Raw genomic sequence first — 21,122 nt, forward strand, 5'->3', positions numbered from 1 at the left:
TGATGTTTGTCATTGATATTTCACAAACACACACACGCACTACTAATACTATCACAGAAGGCTGATTTTCAGATATTCTTAGAAAGAAATTTAAACTAGTGCTGAAGCTCGCTATATGTTAGCCCTTGTGAAAAAGAAGTACACTTTAAAAAGAGTAGCCTGCTTCTTACAGAAAAAATAGACTTTAAAATATTGCATTTTTTGAATTTTCTATTCAAACTTGTATGTCATGTATTTAAATATATATGTGTTTACACATTTGCAATTTAGTACATTTAAATATATTAACACACCACAGATAAACTACAGCTAATCAAGTATACTTGTGCTTTATTATATTAGTCAACACTTCAAAATAAGGGCCCTTCGTTAAAACAAGATTATTAAAACATAATGATTTAAAATTAACTTTAAAGTAACATTTTTAATTTGACATTTTACAAAGTGCACTTTATAGAAATGTACTTAATTTTGTTAAGAGAGTTCTCTCTTTAAGTCACTTAAGTGGCCTTTATTTCATTAATATATTATCTGCAAGTACAGTTTTTAAATATATATACTTTGATATATAAATAGTTTTAAGAATTTGAAGAAATGAATACTTTTATTCAGTGTTAAATTGATAAAAAGTGATAGTGAAGACATATTGTTAGAAAATATTTTTATTTTGGAATAAATGCTGTTCTTTTAAACTTTTTATTCATCAAAGAATCCTGAAAAAAGTATTACAGGTTCCAAAAACAAAAACAAAAAAAAAAAGTAGTATTTTAAAATAAAATAGTATTAATAGTATTTTTTTTTAAGTATTTTAAAATAGAAAACTGTTGTTTTGAGTTGTGATAATGTTTCACAATATTACTGTTTTTCTCTGTTTTTGATGAAATAAATGCAGCCTTGATGAGCAAAAGATACTTCTTTAAAAAAACATAAAAAATCTAGCTGATCCTAAACTTTTGAACGTCAGTGTATACTAAGATTTAAGGTACACTACAAGTGCACATTCAGTAAAAATAAGTGCAATTGTCTTTCAAAACAGTTTAGATGCTGTTCCATTAAAGCCTTGTTCAGTGGCAGAGCAACATTAATGATCCCATTCATTTTCTATTGTGAGCTGCTGAGTGACATGAGAAAAGTTTAACTTTATGCCATTGGAGAATGTGTAGCACATGAGATCCGTCTCCTGTCACATACTTGTTCTCTTGAGCTTTCTTGTGCTGCTCTTCTGAAGTTCAGGGGTGATTTGAGTCTCCTGTGTGCAGATGGAGGAGGGATATGAACTCGACCTCACCTATGTGACGGAGCGCATTATTGCGGTGTCCTTCCCTCAAGACTGCTTCGAGGAGACGTACCTGCGCAACCTGAGAGACGTCACGCGCATGCTCAAGTCCAAACACGCAGACAACTATCTGGTGAGGATCCGTTACGCTTTCACACAGGAGACACGCTCTCTGATGAAGTTCTGTCATTACGTCATGCATCATGGGCTTCCGGTCTAGAGCTGATGCTGTTTAACTCTTCATCATTCGTTTTCCAGGTGATCAACCTGTCAGAGAGAAAGCAGGAGCTCACTAAGATGAACCCTAAGGTAGTGTGCACTGTAAAAAAAAAAATCCGTAACATAAAAAAACGGCAGCTGTGGTTGCCAGAATTTTACCATAAAAAATATGGTAGCCACATTTGTGATCCTGGACCACGAAACCAGTCATAAGGGTCAATTTTGTGAAATTGAGATTTATACATCATCTGAAAGTTGAATAAATAAGCCTTTGTTAGGATAGGACAATATTTGGCTGAGATACAACTATTTGAAAATCTGGAATCTGAGGGTGCAAAAAAATCTAAATATTGAGAAAATCATCTTTAAAGTTGTTCAAATTAAGTTCTTAGCAGTGCATATTACTAATCAAAAATTAAGTTTTGATATATTTACGGTAGGAAATTTACAAAATATCTTCATGGAACATGATCTTTACTTAATATCCTAATGATTTTTGGCATAAAAGAAAAATGTATAATTTTGACCCATACAATGTATTGTTGGCTATTGCTACAAATATACCCCAGCGACTTAACACTGCTTTTGTGCTGCAGGCTCACATTTTAGGTTTTACAGATTTAACTTAAATTTACATTTCAATACCGTACTTTCATCAACTGATACAATGTTAATATAGCAACCTATTGAAGTACTGAAATCTGTTTTGCAGCTTTGTAATACACTGATAACCACCAAAAGCAGGTGGTGATGAGAAAGTCACATGATGAACCAAAGCCCATCACAATACTAACATATATAGAAGGTGCACAGTGTCATTCACTCAACACCATCATGGTAACACACATGAAACTGAAATAATGCAATAAACATCAACATCAGATGTAACATACAATCCTAATGTACACAACTGATGAGAATAAACCAAGAATAAACATAGTTATTTAAATGAAAAAAAACATTGAATGTGAAATGTAACGCAGGGAATTCTGGGAATGTCAGCTTATGGTTATTCACTGTAAATTATACGTTCTTTTTCACTTCCAAAAACGGTATACTACCGTAAAATTACATGTAATGTCCAATACAGTTTTTCACCGTATATAGTAGGGGAGCTTACCGTTAACCAATAAACAGGTGTTTACTGTAGAATATTTACAGTCTTTTACCGTTAAAATCACGGTAATTTTTTACAGCCTCATCCAGTCTGGAGCATGATATCGGTGTGTATTTGAACTGTGTTGATGTGCTGGTCTCCTCAGACTCTGGACACGGGATGGCCGGACTTCCACGCTCCTCCTCTGGATAAGATCTGCTCCATCTGTAAGGCCATAGAGGACTGGCTGAACGCCGATCTGCTGCACGTGGTGGTCATTCACTGCAGGGTGAGAATCTGATACAGCCTTATCACCAAACCACATGCTCGGCCAGGGATGAGCTGTGTTGTGTGTCAGTAATGCGTGATCTCTCTCTGATTCACCAGGGAGGGAAGGGCAGGATCGGAGTGGTCATCTCCTGCTTTGTTCATTTCACAGACGTCTCTGCCAGGTAGCTTCGCTCTTCACACGCTCCGACAGATCTCACTCTCAGTCATCATCACACAAGCTCAATCCAGTGTCTGTATCTGCGGGATCTTTTCTCTTCACTAACATCAAGCTGATTTTTAGTTCTCCTGTCAGAGGAACCTCAGGTGTAGAGAACCACATCGCTGTAACTGTTACCTTAAAGAGCTCTTTCTACCTGATTTAACTTATGAAAATTATTATTATTTTGGTATAAATTTATATATTAATTTGATTCCGAGATATTAAATTATATTTGTGATTGCTTATCATTATTGCTTATCGCCCATTTTTCAATACTTTTGTCACTTTTTCTAAACTCTTCACACATTTCTCCTGGCCAGCTTTCAGTTTGGCACAGCAGCTAATTTCATTCAAAATGTATCAAAATAGTTCATACAGTTTCAAATAAACCCTTCATAACTTTAGCAAAGATTGTCAACCAACAAACACACTTTTTCACTCATAATGACATAAAAAAATAAGTTAAAATCAGGCAGCATTAGTAACAAGAACAATAATGACACTCTGTACTGTTCAGATTCACTGCAATAAATGTTACACACTCTATGTTTACATTACAGCACAATATTATTCATAAGTTTCCACTTTTGTATGGAAGGTAATGAAACTGAAAGGCGTGTAGGTGTTCAGCTGCATAGTATTTCATGTTTTTTAGATTTGGAATATATTTAAATATGAGATTACTGTAGAAATGTAGGAAATATCTGTTTTATTCCGTTTTGTATTATGTTATGTAAAGAGTTTGGAAATATGCAGACTGGCCTGTAAGTACATTGAGTTTTGGTGGTTTTGGTGTCTGAGGGAGAAAATAATGTATGTAATGTGAAAGATGTAGTCGTTGAAGGTATTTTGTGCCAAAGCAAGGATAAATGATCCACAGTTTATCCACACAGCTGATGTTGTGAGTTTTGACTGCTCTCATCTTCATCATCTAGTGTTTTAGCATTTCAGACCCAACACACGTCTTGTTAAAACTGCTGTGGTGTTTGGTGATTGCTGTAATCTGATGTAACGCTGTGTTCGTATCGTCCTGACAGTGCGGATCAGGCTTTAGATCGCTTCGCCATGAGGAAGTTCTATGATGACAAGGTTTCTGCGTTGATGACGCCGTCTCAGAAGAGGTGATTCACTTCAAACACACGTCCTGCAGCTCTACACGCTCTTCTGTGTGATGATCTGATCAGTCTTTCTTCGCTAGTTCTTCTTACATTATCAGTATTTCTTTGCGTTTACACATATATTGGCCTAAACTGAGTAAAAATATGGAATTTGCTGCAGATGCTGATATTTATATGATGATATTCTGATGCTTGTATAATGTAAATCAGTGAGATCTTTATAACAGTAGAGCAGATACTGACTTAAAATGATCTAAATACAAGTCGTCGTCTCTATATCTTCAATAATCTATCTCAGTAAAATGAGATTGAAATGCTCCAAACATATAATGCAGTGATTGAGAGCTGAAGAAATAAAGGCTCCTCAGAAGATGTGAGATGTTCTGGAGGCTTGTGAAGATCATTCCTCCGCTGAGGAACAGTGAAAGTAAAGCTGCTGGAAACAAACGCTCCTCAAAAGATCCTGAGGATCAGATTTGAGACTCTAAAACATGATTGATGGAGAATCAAGTAAAGCTGAGCTGCTTCAGTCCAGTAAGAGTTCATCTGGAGATATTACTGCAGTTATTCTGACGCTTACTTGATAAAAATCAGTACAGATTTGACACGAGAAGCTCCAGCTGAAGCAATTACACTAAAAGAGCTTTGACTGGATAAAACACTCTAAACTATCAATCAGACGACAGAAGATGGAGTAGATTGAGTGCATATATAAGTAAATATAATTGCAATTGTCTTGATGTAAGAAGGACCGAATACCTGATAAATGAGCACACTTGATAACTCTGTGTCAGATGAAGCTCTGCTGTTTGTTCAGGTACGTGTGGATCCTCAGCAGTCTCCTGAGCGGCTCCATCAAGATGAACACGTCTCCTCTCTTCCTCCACTGCATCATCATTCATGGCATCCCTCACTTCGACCTTGCAGGAGGTCAGTGCTCTTCTGAGCTGCATCATGTGTTCGAGTTAGTTCACAACAGAAGAAAGTGCTGCAAAGACGTATTTAACCCTGAAATCCAGTGCTACAACAGCCAGAACTGGAGCCGTTTTAGGAATAACCCGTTCTTTCTCTTGCATCGTGATGTTTTGCAGTGTGTCAGCCGTATCTGAAGGTGTATCAGGGGATGCAGGTGGTCTATGTCTCTGGAGTCTAGTGAGTTCATTCACTTCTGAATAGCTTCATCACTGCATATTAATGACTGAGTATATACATTCTGGTTTGATTTAATATCTCATGCTCAGTGTTCTTTTTGTATCATTGATATGCTATTATAGTATTTTGTTAATATTTTGAATTAGAATTTATTTGTCTTTTCCGTTTTCATTTTTATTTTAATTAAAGTTTTAGCAATTTTGTTGTTTTTATTCATTTTATTAATTGTTTTTTTTGTTCTTTTTCTGTTTATTTATTCAAATGTCTACATCGTTTTTATTAAGTTTGATTTAGTTCTAGTTGTTTTAGTACTTTGCCACATAAATTAAGTGAAAATGAGAAATGTTGCCTTGGCCACTAGCTGAAATAATTTTTTTTTTTTTTAATAAAACGGATAGTTCCGGTGCTTGATTCTGATTGGCTGAGCCGCGTTCGAAGCTGTTGTAAATGACTCTACAAAGTAACAAACACCTTTGTTTATGTTTGTGTGTTGCTCGGCAACCACTTTGTTGCTCACGGGGCGTATTGATTTATTATAGTTCAATGTTTAATTTGTTTCAGGCAATGTACATTTTTCAAGTTTTACTTTCAGTTAATGATAAAAACCCTGGTTTGATTGAGACTTCTGAACATATCTTGCAGTCACGTTGGAGCCGCTCACAGAGACAGGATCTGCATCGCCCTCGAACCAGCACAGCTACTGAAGGGAGATATTCTGGTACAAACAAACCCTGAATAAACACCAAATAAACATTTAGGATACACGTTTGTCAATAACAAGTGTGTAACTGCAACCACAGAAAGAATTCATGCACTTTTTCATCATTTAATCATGCCAGCATACTGAACAATGACTGCTTAGACTAAAGACTAAACTAAGACTAGACTACATTCTAGAATATAAATCCAGAGTATGAACAGACAGAACAGGTTTGAGTGCTTTGTGTTTATAAATGATGTAGATGCTTGATAAAATAAAGGAGATAAAGAAGAAAGTGAAGAATGAAGATGAAGAATGAAAGTGAACGTAATGGAGGAAAACGAAAGACATTAGATAGACGTTCAGTGATTTGGTGATCAGAGCAGCACTTCAGCATCCCGTTCATCCGTGCCTTTATCTCAGTGAAGAATACTGTGCTTTTCTCACCATTGCATATCAATATTCTGTCTTCTGTTTGCAGGTGAAATGCTTCCATAAGAGCAGCCGGTCTGAGCGAGACGTTATATTCAGAGTTCAGTTTCACACGGGTGCCATTCAGGCCTACAGCCTCGTGTTTCAGAAAGACGACATGGAGCACGCTAACAAAGGTCAGCCATCTGACCACTACAGACACAACGACCCATTCAGGAGCACTGAGTTTATTTGAAATGAAAATGAAGTTGTGTTGATATTCTGCTGTTTCAATTTCAGATGCCAGATTTCCAGATTATGGGAAAGTGGAGTTGGTGTTCTCTGATGGCCCAGAAAGAATTTCAGGTGGGTTTTTCTGTGTTGTTGTCAGGTAATGCTGAAGTTTCTCCACATGTCATGTGCTGTTGGCAGTGCTGTACACACATGAGGGCCGGCGGTGTAGCTGTTATCCATCAGTCTGTTGTTCACTCAGGTTCAGAGCGCTGGCACAACGGCCCAGATGTGACCGTCGACTACATGAGCACAGATTCATTCTCTAAATGGAACTCCTACCAGAACATCTGCACTGCAGAAGGTAGGAAGATTTTAATGCTTATTTATAAAAGGGAGGACATGTGCTTGAGATTATATGATGCTGAAGGAGCTCTGGCTACACAGACACGCTCAAATCACCTCAAAGATACTCCAGAGTTTGTTGTTTGTTTATCAGGAACATGTTTTACTGTCATATTGTATATTACACTAACAATAAAGAAACAAAAGAACAAATGTTTATTACTTGTTTTATATTATAGTGTGTCCAGCAACTTAATTAGGTTCAAAAATAGGAGTTGTACTTGGGTATTGTATGTATCCTGTTTTAAATACACACAACTGTAAGTTCTGGTCCTGAAATCTGCTGTTTAGGAGTTCTCATATAACCGTCTAATTGATTCTACAGTGATTCTTTCTGCAGGTTGCACTATTACACCAGTGGGTGGCAACAAATGACTGTGTGAGTGAGTCGTTGAATCATTTACTCAACTGGTTCATTAAAAAATTCTGATTATTTAGGGAATGAAACAAGTTAGAGAAGTCTTTATCAGTGAGTCATTTAATCATTCACGTAACCAAATTGGTGTTAGTTTTTAAATTAGTTTCAAACATGTGTCCAAACAAGGCTTAGTCACATCTTTTAAACTAGCAACAGCAGTTCATGAATCCATGGCATAAAAAGAAAAGTAGGGTCTTTGGTTACAAAAAGTGATTTAGTCAAGAGCAGTGAGAGATTTTGTCTTTTGTTGTTTGATGAACATGAATGACAGACAGCAGGAATATTAGACTGCTGTCACTTTAAGAGCTACCCGGATCCACTCTACATGTTTTCTTTCTCAGCTGTTTGCTTTCACTTGAAAAGACAGGCATTTTGCCATACAAGTCTGTGTATTTAACCGTTCAAGGCCTATAAAGCGGCAAAAATAGCTCCGTTCAATACTCCCACGCTCTATGAGCACCATCTTCACAAATCTTAGATAGCCTAATGAGTTCTCTTTCGCTGCTGATTGCGTTTCAAGCGGCTTAAAATCAAGTTTTTAAATCACAATGCTTAAAACGCGTGCAAACGATAAGTTTTCGTGACCATGTAGCACAGCAATGTCACATGAGCATGTAACCGCGATAGAGACAATAGTCCAAAATCTCTACCGGTTAATTGTGTTTACCGCTATATCACCCACCCCTACCTACTGTACAACCCCACTGTCTTTTTAAAGCACAGGTAACCTTCCTTCAGTTTTATGATATATCACATCTGCTGCCTGACCTCGCCTTAAATGATTTGTTGTTTTGCATAGTTGGGCAACATTCAGTCTGTGTCTTTTTCTGTACTGTGGCTTTGCTGTTTTACACACACACACACACACACACACACACACACACACGCTGAAACCACCCCGAGAGTCCATGCATCTTTTTCTGACTGCGGTGAGGCTCATGGCAGGACTTCATGTGCGCTGCAGAATTCACACCCGTCTCAAACTCACAAACACAGGAATAGTCTGGCCACAATCACAGGTCCCCCACAGCTGTTTTGCATAAAACATATTCTTGGAAACAAGTTCCAGCTCCTTTAATGACGAGGGGTTGATCAAGCACAAACAGACGCCCCATTCTGAGGAGAATTCCTGCAGCAGATTTCAGGCCCTGTTTTCACAAGCACACGCTGAAGTGACTCAAAGCTCACAGAAATTCAACATCTCTGCACCATCACTGTCCTGAGCTCTGTGTCTGTCTGTATGCCAGTCCACGGGTTACAGCAAACCGTCAGATAATAGTGGTAGAGTGCTGTCTTTTGCAGAGATGCATGTAGTTTGTCCCATGTGTGTTGTTGAGCCAGACACACTGAAGGAGGAACCAGAACCACAGGAAGAACCAGACAGGAAGAAAACAACAAAACATCAATTTGGAGCAAAGATGCAATACCAAAAATGCAGTTACACTTTAATTCACGCACATTGAATGCACTTTTCATGTGGTGGATGACAGTGAACAGCATGAGTTGCTTCACAATGATCCTTGCTTCAAGGATTGCTTGTTGGTTTGTTTCAAGGATCCTTGTTTGTTGTAATATTATTACATATACTTTGCAAGTATATGATATTTAATATTTCAACTTTGTTTGAGTGTTTGGATGAAATAAGGGCATGGTTGGCTTCTAGTTTTCTGCAGCTCAATGAGTCTAAATCGGAAGTGGTGAGTTTAGGCCGTCCAAAGTTAGCCAAAGAGCTTTCTGTACATCTAGGCTCCTTAGCCACTAATGTCAACACTCAAGTAAGAAACCTTGGTGTAATCTTTGACTCTGAGTTGAAGTTTGATAGACAAGTCAATGCTGTGGTTAAAAGTAGCTTCTATCAATTATGAATCATTGACAAATTAAAGAGAATTTTGACTTTTGAGGACATGGAAACCGTGATTCATGCTTTTATTTAATCCAGATTGGATTATTGCAACTCGTTATATTTAGGGTTGTCTAAGAATCTGCTCTCACGGCTGCAGCTAGACTGTTGACTGGCACAAGGTCCAGCATTTCTCCGGTGCTGGCTTCGCTGCACTGGCTTCCTGTTGATTTTAGAGTCCAATATAAAGTTTTGATAATGGTTTTTAAAGGTTTGCATGGCCTTGCTCCGGAGTACATTTCATGTCTGTTACAGCAGGATTGTGTTGCTAGACCTCTAAGCTAGACCTCTAAGATCTTCACAGAGTTTTCTTTTATATGTTCCCAAAACACAGCTGAAAACCAAAGGAGATCGAGCGTTTTCTGTGGCAGCCCCACATCTTTGGAATAGTCTCCGTTCAAAAAAGTCTCCGTGTGTTGAAAACACACCTTTACTCTGTGGCATACGGTGAACGTGATTTCACCAAGTACAGCATGTTCCTGGATCATGGAACAACATTCCTATCAACCAATCAGAATTGAGGGATAACTTTTCAGGAAATATCTGTTTTAGGCTTACGATCAGGATTAGGTGCTTCTACAACCTTGGTAATCAGCTATCATTTCCCTCTGATTTTAGGAATAAATTATAGTAGGGTTAGGTTTAGGGGTAGGGATTGGGATTGGGTTAAGTCTGTATTTTTGGACAGTTATGTTGATCCAGGAACATGTCTTACTTGGAAAAATCACGGCAACCGTGGCATACAGTTGCCCCTAGCTTTTGGGACATTGAACAGTGATGGATACTCAGAATCAAAATCAGAATCAGAAGAGCTTTATTACCAAGTATGTTTACACACACAAGGAATTTGACTTGACGACAGGAGCTTCCAGTGTAGAAGAAAGTACAAACATAGTGCAGACATACATGATAGTGCAGACATACATAGGAATAACACAGTAGGGATGTAATATAACACTAATATAATAAAAAAAAGAAAAATTGAATAATGTACTATATACAGAAATAGAAGTATAGGAAAAAAATGTAATTGTTTAGATAAATGTACAGATATGTTTATTAGTTTGCAGATATGTTATTTACAAACTGTGCAGTTTAATATAAATATAACTATGTTAGTTGTGATGACGATTGTATAATTATGAAAGATTAATTAAGGAGTTCGTCTGGTAAAACTTATAGAAGAAGAATGACAAAACACAGAACAAACAAACAAAAACAATAGAAGAATCGCGGAGCTCAGCGTCCTGGCTGCCATATGCTGGCTGCCATTTCCTGGCTGCCATTTGCGGCGCCATCTTGTTCATCTGATGGATATTGTTGTGTATTGTGTCTGTCTGAGCAATTTTTAAACATGTAAAGCACTTGTTTAGCACTTGTTTTAAATGTGCTATATAAATAAATGTTGATTGATTGTTTCCATCATGCAGTGTCGTGTTTGTGATCAGTGAGTCACGTTCATCTCTTCTCTCTTTAGCGACTCCTCTCCAGTCTCCTGCTCTCACGCTGGACCGATGCTCGGTGAGGAAGAATGGCAGCAGGAGTGGCACGCTCTCCTCCAGCCCCGACCACACGCTCTCGGCCAGCAGCGACTCGGGCCTGTCCAGTGCCTCGCTGCGCACCGACGGCTGGCCCAGAACCCCGCAGCCCAGCCAGCAGGAGCGTGTGGAGCTCAAGCGGTTGCTCAGTGGCTTCGGCCTGGACGAGACCAGTCGAGGCTGCACCGCAACGGAGCCGCCGCTCTTGGGCCCGCCGCCGAGCCACGAGAACGCACCGAAGGAGTGCGAGAGCGACATCCTGGACGACGAAGCGCTGGCCTCACGGCACGACCTGCACAGCGTGGACAGTCTGGGCACGCTCTCCTCGTCCTATCACAAGAGTAGCCAGAACTCGCTGCTGTCCGACGGCTTTGGCGCAGACGAGCCTCATGTGTTCCAGCACGCTGGATACTCCACGCAGACCTGGGTCCATCAGCAGCAGCTGGTCGCCGCTCAGCAGTACCTGTACCTGCCCGAGGAGGACGCCACAGAGCAGCGCTTCCACAGCCGCATGCAGCAGCTGCTGCCTAAACCCGCTGGTGAGCAGAACAAACTACTTTACAGTCTTTTTTCAGCTGCTTACACACACAATCTTTACTTGTCTGCAAAACCACTAATTCTCAGACTTTGACTCAGTTTTCAATTTCATAAAACACTTTTTGCAAAACACAACACACAATTCTCTATGTAACACACACAAATCTAACATTGATTAGGTTCTCTCAAACTATATTTCACCAATGGATGCTCTGCAGTGAATGGGTGCCGTCAGAATGAGAGTCCAAACAGCTGATAAAAACTTCACAATAATCCACAAGTAATCCACAGCACTCCAGTCCATCAGTTAACATCTGGAGAAGACAAAAGCTGAAACACATCCAGCATTAAGACGTTTTTAACTCATTAAATATAAGTCTATAATCCATAATAATGCTTCCTCCAGTGAAAAAGTATTCTGGTCTGAATCAGGTGAGAAATCTGCACAGATCAAGCAGCGTTTAAACAGCTCTAAACACATATGTGGCTGGATTACTTTGGATTATTTTTGATGTTTTTGTCAGCTGTTTGTAGTCTTATCGAATGAAAAATGTTCTATCCCTTTAATATACTGTATTTAATTTAATTTAATTTAATTATTCTAAATTTTCCCAAACACAAATGTATTTATACGAGGTAAAAAGATACATGATATTAATTATAAAGACCATACTTGATAGATTTTCTTTAATCACAAGCAAAAAAGTTACTCTGTGCAGGTTAATAAAATCATTTTTTGGCTTTTTACAACTTAATTTTACAATAAACACAAGATAAATTATATAAAAGTAACTTTCTTCTTTTAAGATAAAACTAAAACATTTTGTTAGTGTTTAATTTAGTTTAATTAGTAGAAATAAAATCTAACTTGAAAGGCTTTAATGCACTAAAAAAATACTAAATATAGCAACTAAACTACCAACACAACTTAAAAAAATGATATGTTAAATCAGGTAGCAACTCTTTAAGGTAACAGTTGCAGGTTAACACGCTGTTTATTGTGATTTGTTTTATAATATGCATCATATTTTCTCTCTTATACCTAAAGAATTCCCACCAAAATAATACATAATTTCAGCAGTCAGTAACACTAGTCTTCTGCACATCAACACTCTGATGTGAAGACAAAATACAACTTAAACAAAACTGTTTCTTCTGCTTTTTCTATAGGGAAAGTTATTTGCTTTTATTCAAACTGAACCAGAATCAGGTTTAAAGCAGAATTCATGATTTTCGATTGGATGAGTATAAAAGAGCACTTTACTGAATGAGGCGGTGGTTTCTGGTGTTTCAGTGCAGAGCAGCTGTCTGTCGAGCCCCTCCGTCTCTCAGAGCCAAGACGTGGAGAAGAAACACGACGAGGAGTTCAGCTCTCTGACGCTGGACATCGATAACTCCATCCATCAGCTCAACCAGCTCATCCTGGACCTGGATCCCACCTTCGTGCCGGTTTCCACCAAACCCAGCTGCTTCAGCGGAGCAAACACACAGACTCGTCAGACGGGTGAGATCACTTCTGCTGTGGAGTAATACACCTAAAGCCTGAGAAAAGTGTTAATTCACCCAATCTTGATCATTCTGTCATCATTTACTCCTCCTCATTTTATTCAAACCCTTATGACTGTAAAAGGGAGATTTGGTTATTATTTGTTACAGTGTATTTATGGATTAAGTACTGAGTGATAACTGTGTGTATTTGTACACGCATATATGTGACCCTGGACCACAAAACCAGTCATAAGGGTCAATTTATTGAAATTCTGAAACCTTTACCTTTATATTTTAAAACTTTAAAATCTCAAATGTAAAATTGAGATTTAAACATTTTACAGGAGTAAGTGCAGACATATTTTTTTCAGCCTGAGGATTATTCATTTCACTTTTGGTGCGGAAAAACCCTCACAATTGCCAAAAATATAACTTTTGGATTTTTTGTTATTAAAAAATAAATAAGCAAGCCCAGCCCAGGTGAAAAAAAGTAATGCTAAAGTTAGGTAATGCTTTCAATAAAAAGTAACTAAGTAACAAGTGTGTGTGTGTGTGTGTGTGTGTGTGTCTGTGTGCATGTGTGTGTGCGTGCGTGCGTGCGTGCGTGTGTGTGTGTGTTCATATCTCATCAGAGCACAGATTCATTATGAGCCCAAAGTCGAGTGACATGACGGAGCTCACTGGAGCACGAGAACAGACGGCCTGGACACTGAACCTGAACACAGCAGACACACACACACTGAGCGCTGCTGCACCGCACACACAGGTGACACACACACACACACACACACACACACACACGCACTGACCGCTGCTGCACCGCACACACAGGTGACACACACACACACACTGACCGCTTTTATAATAAAATTATTTTATTATAAAATTATAATATTAAGGTGGCGCTTTTCACCAGGAATATTGCAGTTTCCCTGGTAACTGCAGTAAACAAAGCAGTAGCACCTGACTTTGAAACTTGCAGCGCTCATATTTACTCAATTAAACCATAACCTTTTGAAGTGTAAGCTATATCTCAATTTACATGTATATTTAGTTAGTTTTTTCACTGGAGCACCACCTGAGTCTTCTCCTCTTATTTCTACCAGTGATCCTTGTTTCCTTCCCGCGGTACTAACTATATCAGTAGCATCACTGGGCTGTAGGTTGCCAAGTTGAGGGGACAGATAGGTTGAAATCTGTGTGTTGATTGTGTGAGATTGTGTGAGTGTTTCATACAAGATCTGGCAACTGGACAACCTTGGAATATGTTGATGTGATTATTCATATAATGAGGTTTGGGCCAAAGAGTATAGAAGCCCAGTATAGAAGTCAGTATAAGTTCTTTGTTTGGGCCATACAAATTACGGGAGTTTTACCGGAGGCGAATGTAGCAAACATATAAAATACACCCAGTGGGATTTTTTTTAATAGAAAGATTGAAAATACGGGAGAAATACGGGAAAATATTTAAACGGGATGATAGCGGGATAGAATGGTAAAATACGGGAGAATCCTGAGAAAAACGGGAGGGTTGACAGGTATGACGCTGATGGTTGTTAGTCTGTAATGTTTTCCTAGTTCCCATGTTTTCTGTGTTTCCTTGCCTTGCTTTGCCCTTGTGTTTTTGATCTTGGACTGTTTATCTGTGTGATGATTGCTTGCTGCCTGCCCTGACCTTCGCCTGTTTTGGATTACCTTGTTTGCTACTGTTTGCTGGTACTAGACCCTGCCTGTTAAACTAACTGAATAGCCCTGCACTAGTGGATTGTCAAAGTATGTCACCAAATGCTTCTCATTCACTGCACACACACTCTCAGCTTTACATTCATCAAAGAATCCTGAAAAAAATGTATCACGGTTTCTACAAAAATATTAAGCAGCACAACTGTTTTCAACATTGATAATAATCAGAAATGTGTCTCGAGCAGCAAATCAGCATATTAGAATGATTTCTGAAGATCATGTGACACTGAAGACTGGAGTAATGATGCTGAAAATACAGCTGCGCATCACAGAAATACATTACAGTTTAACAGATATTCACATAGAAAACAGTTATTTTGTGAAAAGTTGAATTGAAAATTTTGCATGAATTTCAGATTGCCTTAGTGTTTTTTTTGTTTTTTTTGTTTTTTTGCTTTAATGGCAAAAATGGCAAGGGTCTCATACAAAGAGTCACATGATCAGTCTCACAGATTTGCTTATTCAATTTGGAAATAGTGCATAATATTTAATATTTACTTTCCGTTTTACCTCACAGTGTTTATTTGTTGTAAGTGCAGTGCACAAAGTCACAATCAATAATAACTTTGTTATTCCTGTATTGGGTGTGTTGCTAGGTTTGTCCAGTGACTGTATGTGTGTGTGTGTCTGTGTGTGCAGCATGCAGCGGTGTTCAGAGCAGATAGTGTGCAATACTCGTCTCACAGTTCACTGGACACTGGCAGTGACATGATGCCCTCAACACCAACCTTCCCCATCACACCACCCACTCCATACGGTAACACACACACACACACACACACACACACACTCTGTGTGTGTGTGTGTGTGTGTGTGTGTGTGTGTCTTGATCTCTGTCTCCAGTGAAGAGCATGATGGGCTACTCAGCGTTCAGACAGACGCCGTCTCCTTCATTTGGATCCTGTAGAGCTGAACACGGTAAATCACACAATTCACTAAAATAAGATATTTAAGATATTTATCAAAAGATATTTATAGCTACTTATGATGACTATCTAGTGAGTGAATTTGATCAGTTTGGTTTGTGTTAAATTCAGAATGCTTTATTAGCATGACAGAAATAAATGTGTTAGTTCTTCTTCACTAGTTTGCTGGATTTTCTGGTTAATTTACTAATTTTACACCAGTAAGTGAAATATAAACTGTGTGTCTACTCGTTTTGTGTTTGGCATCACCACATGTGTGCTCATGGTTCACGCTTTAGATGAATTAAAGTGTGTGAAGTGTGTCTCCGAATGCAACTTCAATGAAGCATCCCAAAACACATCCCATCTGTCCGATTAGCTCCGCCCCCAAACTCACCTGATTGGCTGAGCTGATCGTGATGGAGTGACAGACACAGCGTCTCACTGCATGTTTAGCTGTGAATTCAGTGACACACGCCTCACATTCAGTGTTGTCCTGTGAATGTGAGCAGATGTGAGTGCATCGTGTTCATGTTGTTCTTTCAGATATGAGAGAGAATGCAGGATTCATGGGAGCTTCAAATGAAGGTTTCCAGCATCACAGACCGTACATCACTGGAGTCACGGCCTTCTCTGACCGGTACAGCTGCACTCATTCATTCATTCATTCATTCATTCATGCATTCATGACACAGTGCCAGGTTTAACAGAAAGAAAGAACTGCGGAAGACAGATTTCCATAGCTGAAATCCTGACCTGTCTTCTCTGGTCCAGACTGGTTTTACTCAGGGTCACTGGATGTTCTGGTCTCAGTCCAGACTGGGTGTATTTGATGCCATGCTTTGATTAATACATTGGAATATTGCATACCTTTAAAATTAAATGTTAACATGTTGCATCTGCAAGGTATAATTTTTGTGAAATAAACCTTTTATCACTAGAGATAAAACTAAAATGGTTCTACTAGCCTCCTTCAAATCAAGGTAGGTAAATAAGACCAAAAATTGTGTCCCTTTAGACGTTCTGTAGTCCAGTGACAGTAAAGTCACATTTATTTCTACAGCACTTTATACAATACAGATGGTTCAAAGCAGCTTCACATTCATAAGCAGGGAAATGACAGTGTTCATGATGTAAAATTCATCAGGTATGAAACAAATTCAGTTTTAGCTGTAAAGCAGCTCTACTGGAGACAATTGATAAAATGAAGATTAAGAAAGCTCTTCAACATACTTCAAGTTTCTGAGCTTAAAATTAACTCCCCATTTAAAAAAAAAATGATTTATTCATTTCTACCCTTCTGAAACACCTGGATTTGAAATCGGGAGAATCGTGACGTCATGATTAGTTCATCTTGGCAGCTGTTGTAGTAAAAATGCAGTAAACGTTTTCAAGAGAGTTCCCTGTGTAATGCTTATTTCATATTCAGTGATGTTAGACAGCAGACACGCCCCTCTGAACAGAGCCTTCAAATCAGAGGAGAAATATGGGGTAGAAAATCACTGTCTATATTGAAATTATGACTTTACGTTATTAAGTATTTCGTTTGTGTTTTTGATAAGTTTCACGTACAGACAAAAAGGTTCCCCTTTCACATGGATCCGCAAAAATATATCGTTTTCAAAAACTTGCACTTTGAAACCGGTTTTCAAAAGTGTGTGTTGTCAGGCCCCTAATTCACCATTGTCGTGTAAATGAACGGCCAAAATGCATGAAAAGCTTTCCATTTTTAGTTGAAAATGATGATGTGTAAACGGCCCTGAAGATTATGAGTGCACCTCAGGAAACATATTAAAATAATTTAAAAATGCATTTCATGAACCCTGTAAGATCAGATTGTAGCTCTGAATGATTTTAATTCTGTCAAAATCTGATGTGAAAACTAATGTGAGATTTGTTGAGTTGTTGATGATGACAGTAGAGTGTTGTTTGTTGTTGCTGCAGGTCTGCAGACTGCGTGAGCTTCGCCCCGTCCTCCTCCGGCCCGTCTCTGCCCGCTCCGAACGCCCACAGCTCTCCTCTCAGCGGCCCGAGAGCCCGAGTCCTGCAGCAGCCTTTTGAGGAGAAGCTGGAGGCACTGGAGTCTGACGGCGAGCTGTCGCAGGGTTCGGCGTCTCCCAGCGGTTTCTCCAGTCCTCACAGCGTCTCCTCGCTCAGCATCCCCTTCCCCAGCGTCCTGCCCTCAGACCGGCTGACCGTCAGCTTCGTCCAGGACACCTCCAAATACTGGTACAAGCCCGACATCGCTCGGGAACAAGGTACGGATCCCATCGTGACGGCTGATGGACAGCTGCGGTGTTCGACGCTCATCTGACCTCTCTCTGTTCTCACGCAGCTATCACGGTCCTGAAGGACAGAGAGCCCGGCTCCTTCATCGTGAGGGACAGTCACTCGTTCAGAGGAGCGTATGGACTGGCCATGAAGGTGTCCACACCGCCGCTGTCAGCTCTGCAGAGCCGGAGAGGTGAGAGACCATCAGCAGACCAGTGGTTCCTTCACATCTGTGTTCACATGATCAGCGCTGACACAGACAACATATCAAACCATCGTCATGTGTGATAGTTTCAGAAGACACTACAGTTACTGCATGAAGAGACATAAATGTGACCCTGGAGCACAAAACCAGTCATAAGGGTCAATTTTTGGAAATTGAGATTTATACATCATCTGAAAGCTGTATAAATGGATAAATGGAAAAGCTGAAAGCTGAAAAATAATCTTTCCATTGATGTATGGTTTGTTAGGATAGGACAATATTTGGCTGAGATACAACTATTTGAAAATCTGGAATCTGAGGGTGCAAAAAAATCTAAATATTGAGAAAATCATCTTTAAAGTTGTTCAAATGAAGTTCTTAGCAATGCATATTACTAATCAAAAATTAAGTTTTGATATATTTACAGTAGGAAATTTACAAAATATCTTCATGGAACATGATCTTTACTTAATATCCTAATGATTTTTGGCATAAAAGAAAAATGGATAATTTTGACCCGTACAATGTATTGTTGGCTATTGCTACAAATATACCCCAGCGACTTAACACTGCTTTTGTGCTGCAGGGACACATATGATAGATAAACACTTCATACACTCACACACACACATACACACACACAAATCAGCCTTCCCTTGTGAAAAAGAAATACACTTTAGCATACTTTAAAAAAAAAGACTACTTATTAGGGAAACAATACACTTTTAGACATACAGTCAAACCAAAATTTATTCACACACCTTCAGCGTTTCTCACATTATCACAGTTTATTCACTATAGTTTAGAAAATTGTAATAAAATATGACAAGAACTCAGAGTTAAACTGTGTTAGAGAACAAATTCATCTTGATAATGTCAGATAACTTTGATAGAAAGGTATGTAATGAATTACAATCAACCAAAAAGTATACAGCTGTTAAATTTAAGTACACAATTAGATAATAGCAATTTAGCTCAACCAACTACCAAGCAATGCTTAATTTTGTTCAGTCTGTGGAGTAAAAAGGTCGCATTAGCAATTAAAGAAAAAACTCTTCAGCAAAACATGGTCAGGTCAAAGTGTCTGGATAATTTTTGGTCCCAAATTTTTTATCAGTTTTACAGGTAGTCCACTGTATGAAGAATTTTTGGGTATAATATGCCACAGTTTATCAATTTATCAATATATATATATATATATAGTATATTAGTTTATATCAAATTACATTTACATATTACAGTTACTTGAACTTTGTTGACCCACTTAAGCGGGACTTCTGTACATCTTTATATGTATTTTCAGAATTACGTTTATTGTCTATGAAATATGGCTAAAGTACTGCTGAATGTACTGACAAGCATTTATTGTAAACTAAAATATACTTTAATGACATTTCTATTCAAACTTGTGTCATTTTAAAAAAAAAAATTATAATAATAATGAATTTGCAGTTTAGTTCATCTAAAATGTATTAACTTTAAATGTAATATCAAGTCAAGTCACCTTTATTGGTATAGCGCTTTTAACAATACAGATTGTGTCAAAGCAACTTTACAGCATTAATTAGGAAAATAGTGTGTCAATAATGCAGAATGACAATAGTAAACACTAATTTTCAGTTAAAGGCAGTTCATCATTGAATTCAGTGATGTCATCATCCAGCTCAGTTCAGTTTAAATAGTATCTTTGCAATCATTTGCAATCAAGTCAACGATATCGCTGGAAATGAAGTGTCCCCAACTAAGCAAGCCAGAGGCGACAGCGGCAAGGAACCAAAACTCCATCGGTGACAGAATGGAGAAAAAACCTTGGGAGAAACCAGGCTCAGTCGGGGGGCCAGTTCTCCTCTGGCCAGACAAAACCAGCAGTTCAATTTCAGGCTGCAGCAAAGTCACATTGTGCAGAGGACTCATCTGGTTCCTGTGGTCTTGTCCCGGTGGTCGTCTGAGACAAGGTCTTTACTGGGGAACTGTCTTAGTGGCTCATCTAGTTGTCCTGATCTCCGCTGAAATTCAGGGCTGTAGAGGTCCTCTCTAGGTGCTGATCCACCATCTGGTCTGGATACAGACTGGATCTGGTGGCAATGGTGACCTCGGAATAAGAGAGAAACAGACTAATATTAACGTAGATGCCATTCTTCTAACGATGTAGCAAGTACATCGGGTGTTATGGGAAGTGTTCCCGGTTCCGGTTGACCTAATTAATGCAGCCTAAAAATCCTTTAACGGATTTGAATATTAGAAGCGTATTAGTGTGTTATGTGTAAGCCAGGTTGAAGAGATGGGTCTTTAATCTAGATTTAAACTGCAAGAGTGTGTCTGCCTCCCGAACAATGTTAGGTCGGTTATTCCAGAGTTTGGGCGCTAAATAGGAAAAGGATCTGCCGCCCGCAGTTGATTTTGATATTCTAGGTATTATCAAATTGCTAGAGTTTTGAGAACGCAGCGGACGTGGAGGACTATAATGTAACAAGAGCTCGTTCAAATACTGAGGTGTTAAACCATTCAGGGCTTTATAAGTAATTAGCAAGATTTTAAAATCTATACGATGTTTAATAGGTAGCCAGTGCAGTGTTGACAGAACCGGGCTAATATGGTCATACTTCCTGGTTCTAGTAAGAACTCTAGCTTCTGCATTTTGGACCAGCTGGAGTTTGTGGAGTTTGTGTGCAGAACAACCACCCAATAAAGCAGTACAATAATCTAACCTTGAGGTCATAAACGCATTAAACGCATGATCTGCATTTGACATTGAGAGAATAGGTCGTAATTTAGATATATTTTTGAGATGGAAAAATGCAGTTTTACAAATGCTAGAAACGTGGCTTTCTAACGAAAGAGTGCTATCAAATAGCACACCTAGGTTCCTAACTGATGACGAAAAATTGACAGAGCAGCCATCAAGTCTAAGAGAGTGTTCTAGGTTATTATATGTAGAGTTTTGTAATTTTATTAATGAAGAATGTGGCAAAGTCGTCAGCTGTTAGAGTTGATGAAGGAGGGGGAGGAGGAGGACAAA

General features: G+C 38.7%; 1 protein-coding gene across 2 annotated transcripts in view; it reads left to right on the plus strand.

The window, feature by feature from the left end:
- Nucleotides 1-1,253: 1,253 nt before the first annotated feature.
- Nucleotides 1,254-21,122, plus strand: part of LOC107731591 (tensin-3-like) — a 37,516-nt gene continuing 17,647 nt past the window's right edge. The window contains exons 1-19 of one of the 2 annotated variants that reach the window (XM_016542714.1): nucleotides 1,254-1,409; nucleotides 1,535-1,585; nucleotides 2,758-2,880; nucleotides 2,979-3,043; nucleotides 4,119-4,202; nucleotides 5,017-5,129; nucleotides 5,291-5,351; nucleotides 5,994-6,069; nucleotides 6,533-6,659; nucleotides 6,763-6,828; nucleotides 6,956-7,057; nucleotides 10,894-11,493; nucleotides 12,786-12,995; nucleotides 13,612-13,745; nucleotides 15,362-15,479; nucleotides 15,566-15,640; nucleotides 16,174-16,267; nucleotides 17,572-17,885; nucleotides 17,963-18,091. In XM_016542714.1, coding sequence (XP_016398200.1) covers nucleotides 1,260-1,409; nucleotides 1,535-1,585; nucleotides 2,758-2,880; nucleotides 2,979-3,043; nucleotides 4,119-4,202; nucleotides 5,017-5,129; nucleotides 5,291-5,351; nucleotides 5,994-6,069; nucleotides 6,533-6,659; nucleotides 6,763-6,828; nucleotides 6,956-7,057; nucleotides 10,894-11,493; nucleotides 12,786-12,995; nucleotides 13,612-13,745; nucleotides 15,362-15,479; nucleotides 15,566-15,640; nucleotides 16,174-16,267; nucleotides 17,572-17,885; nucleotides 17,963-18,091 — 2,692 coding nt within the window. In that variant the 5' untranslated portion in view covers nucleotides 1,254-1,259. The remainder of the gene's footprint in view (nucleotides 1,410-1,534; nucleotides 1,586-2,757; nucleotides 2,881-2,978; nucleotides 3,044-4,118; nucleotides 4,203-5,016; nucleotides 5,130-5,290; nucleotides 5,352-5,993; nucleotides 6,070-6,532; nucleotides 6,660-6,762; nucleotides 6,829-6,955; nucleotides 7,058-10,893; nucleotides 11,494-12,785; nucleotides 12,996-13,611; nucleotides 13,746-15,361; nucleotides 15,480-15,565; nucleotides 15,641-16,173; nucleotides 16,268-17,571; nucleotides 17,886-17,962; nucleotides 18,092-21,122) is intronic. The other variant, XM_016542713.1, reaches the window with a different exon arrangement.

This window comes from Sinocyclocheilus rhinocerous, unplaced genomic scaffold, assembly GCF_001515625.1.
Source record: "Sinocyclocheilus rhinocerous isolate Xijiao unplaced genomic scaffold, SAMN03320098_v1.1 scaffold1933, whole genome shotgun sequence".
NCBI classification, from domain to species: Eukaryota; Metazoa; Chordata; class Actinopteri; order Cypriniformes; family Cyprinidae; genus Sinocyclocheilus; species Sinocyclocheilus rhinocerous.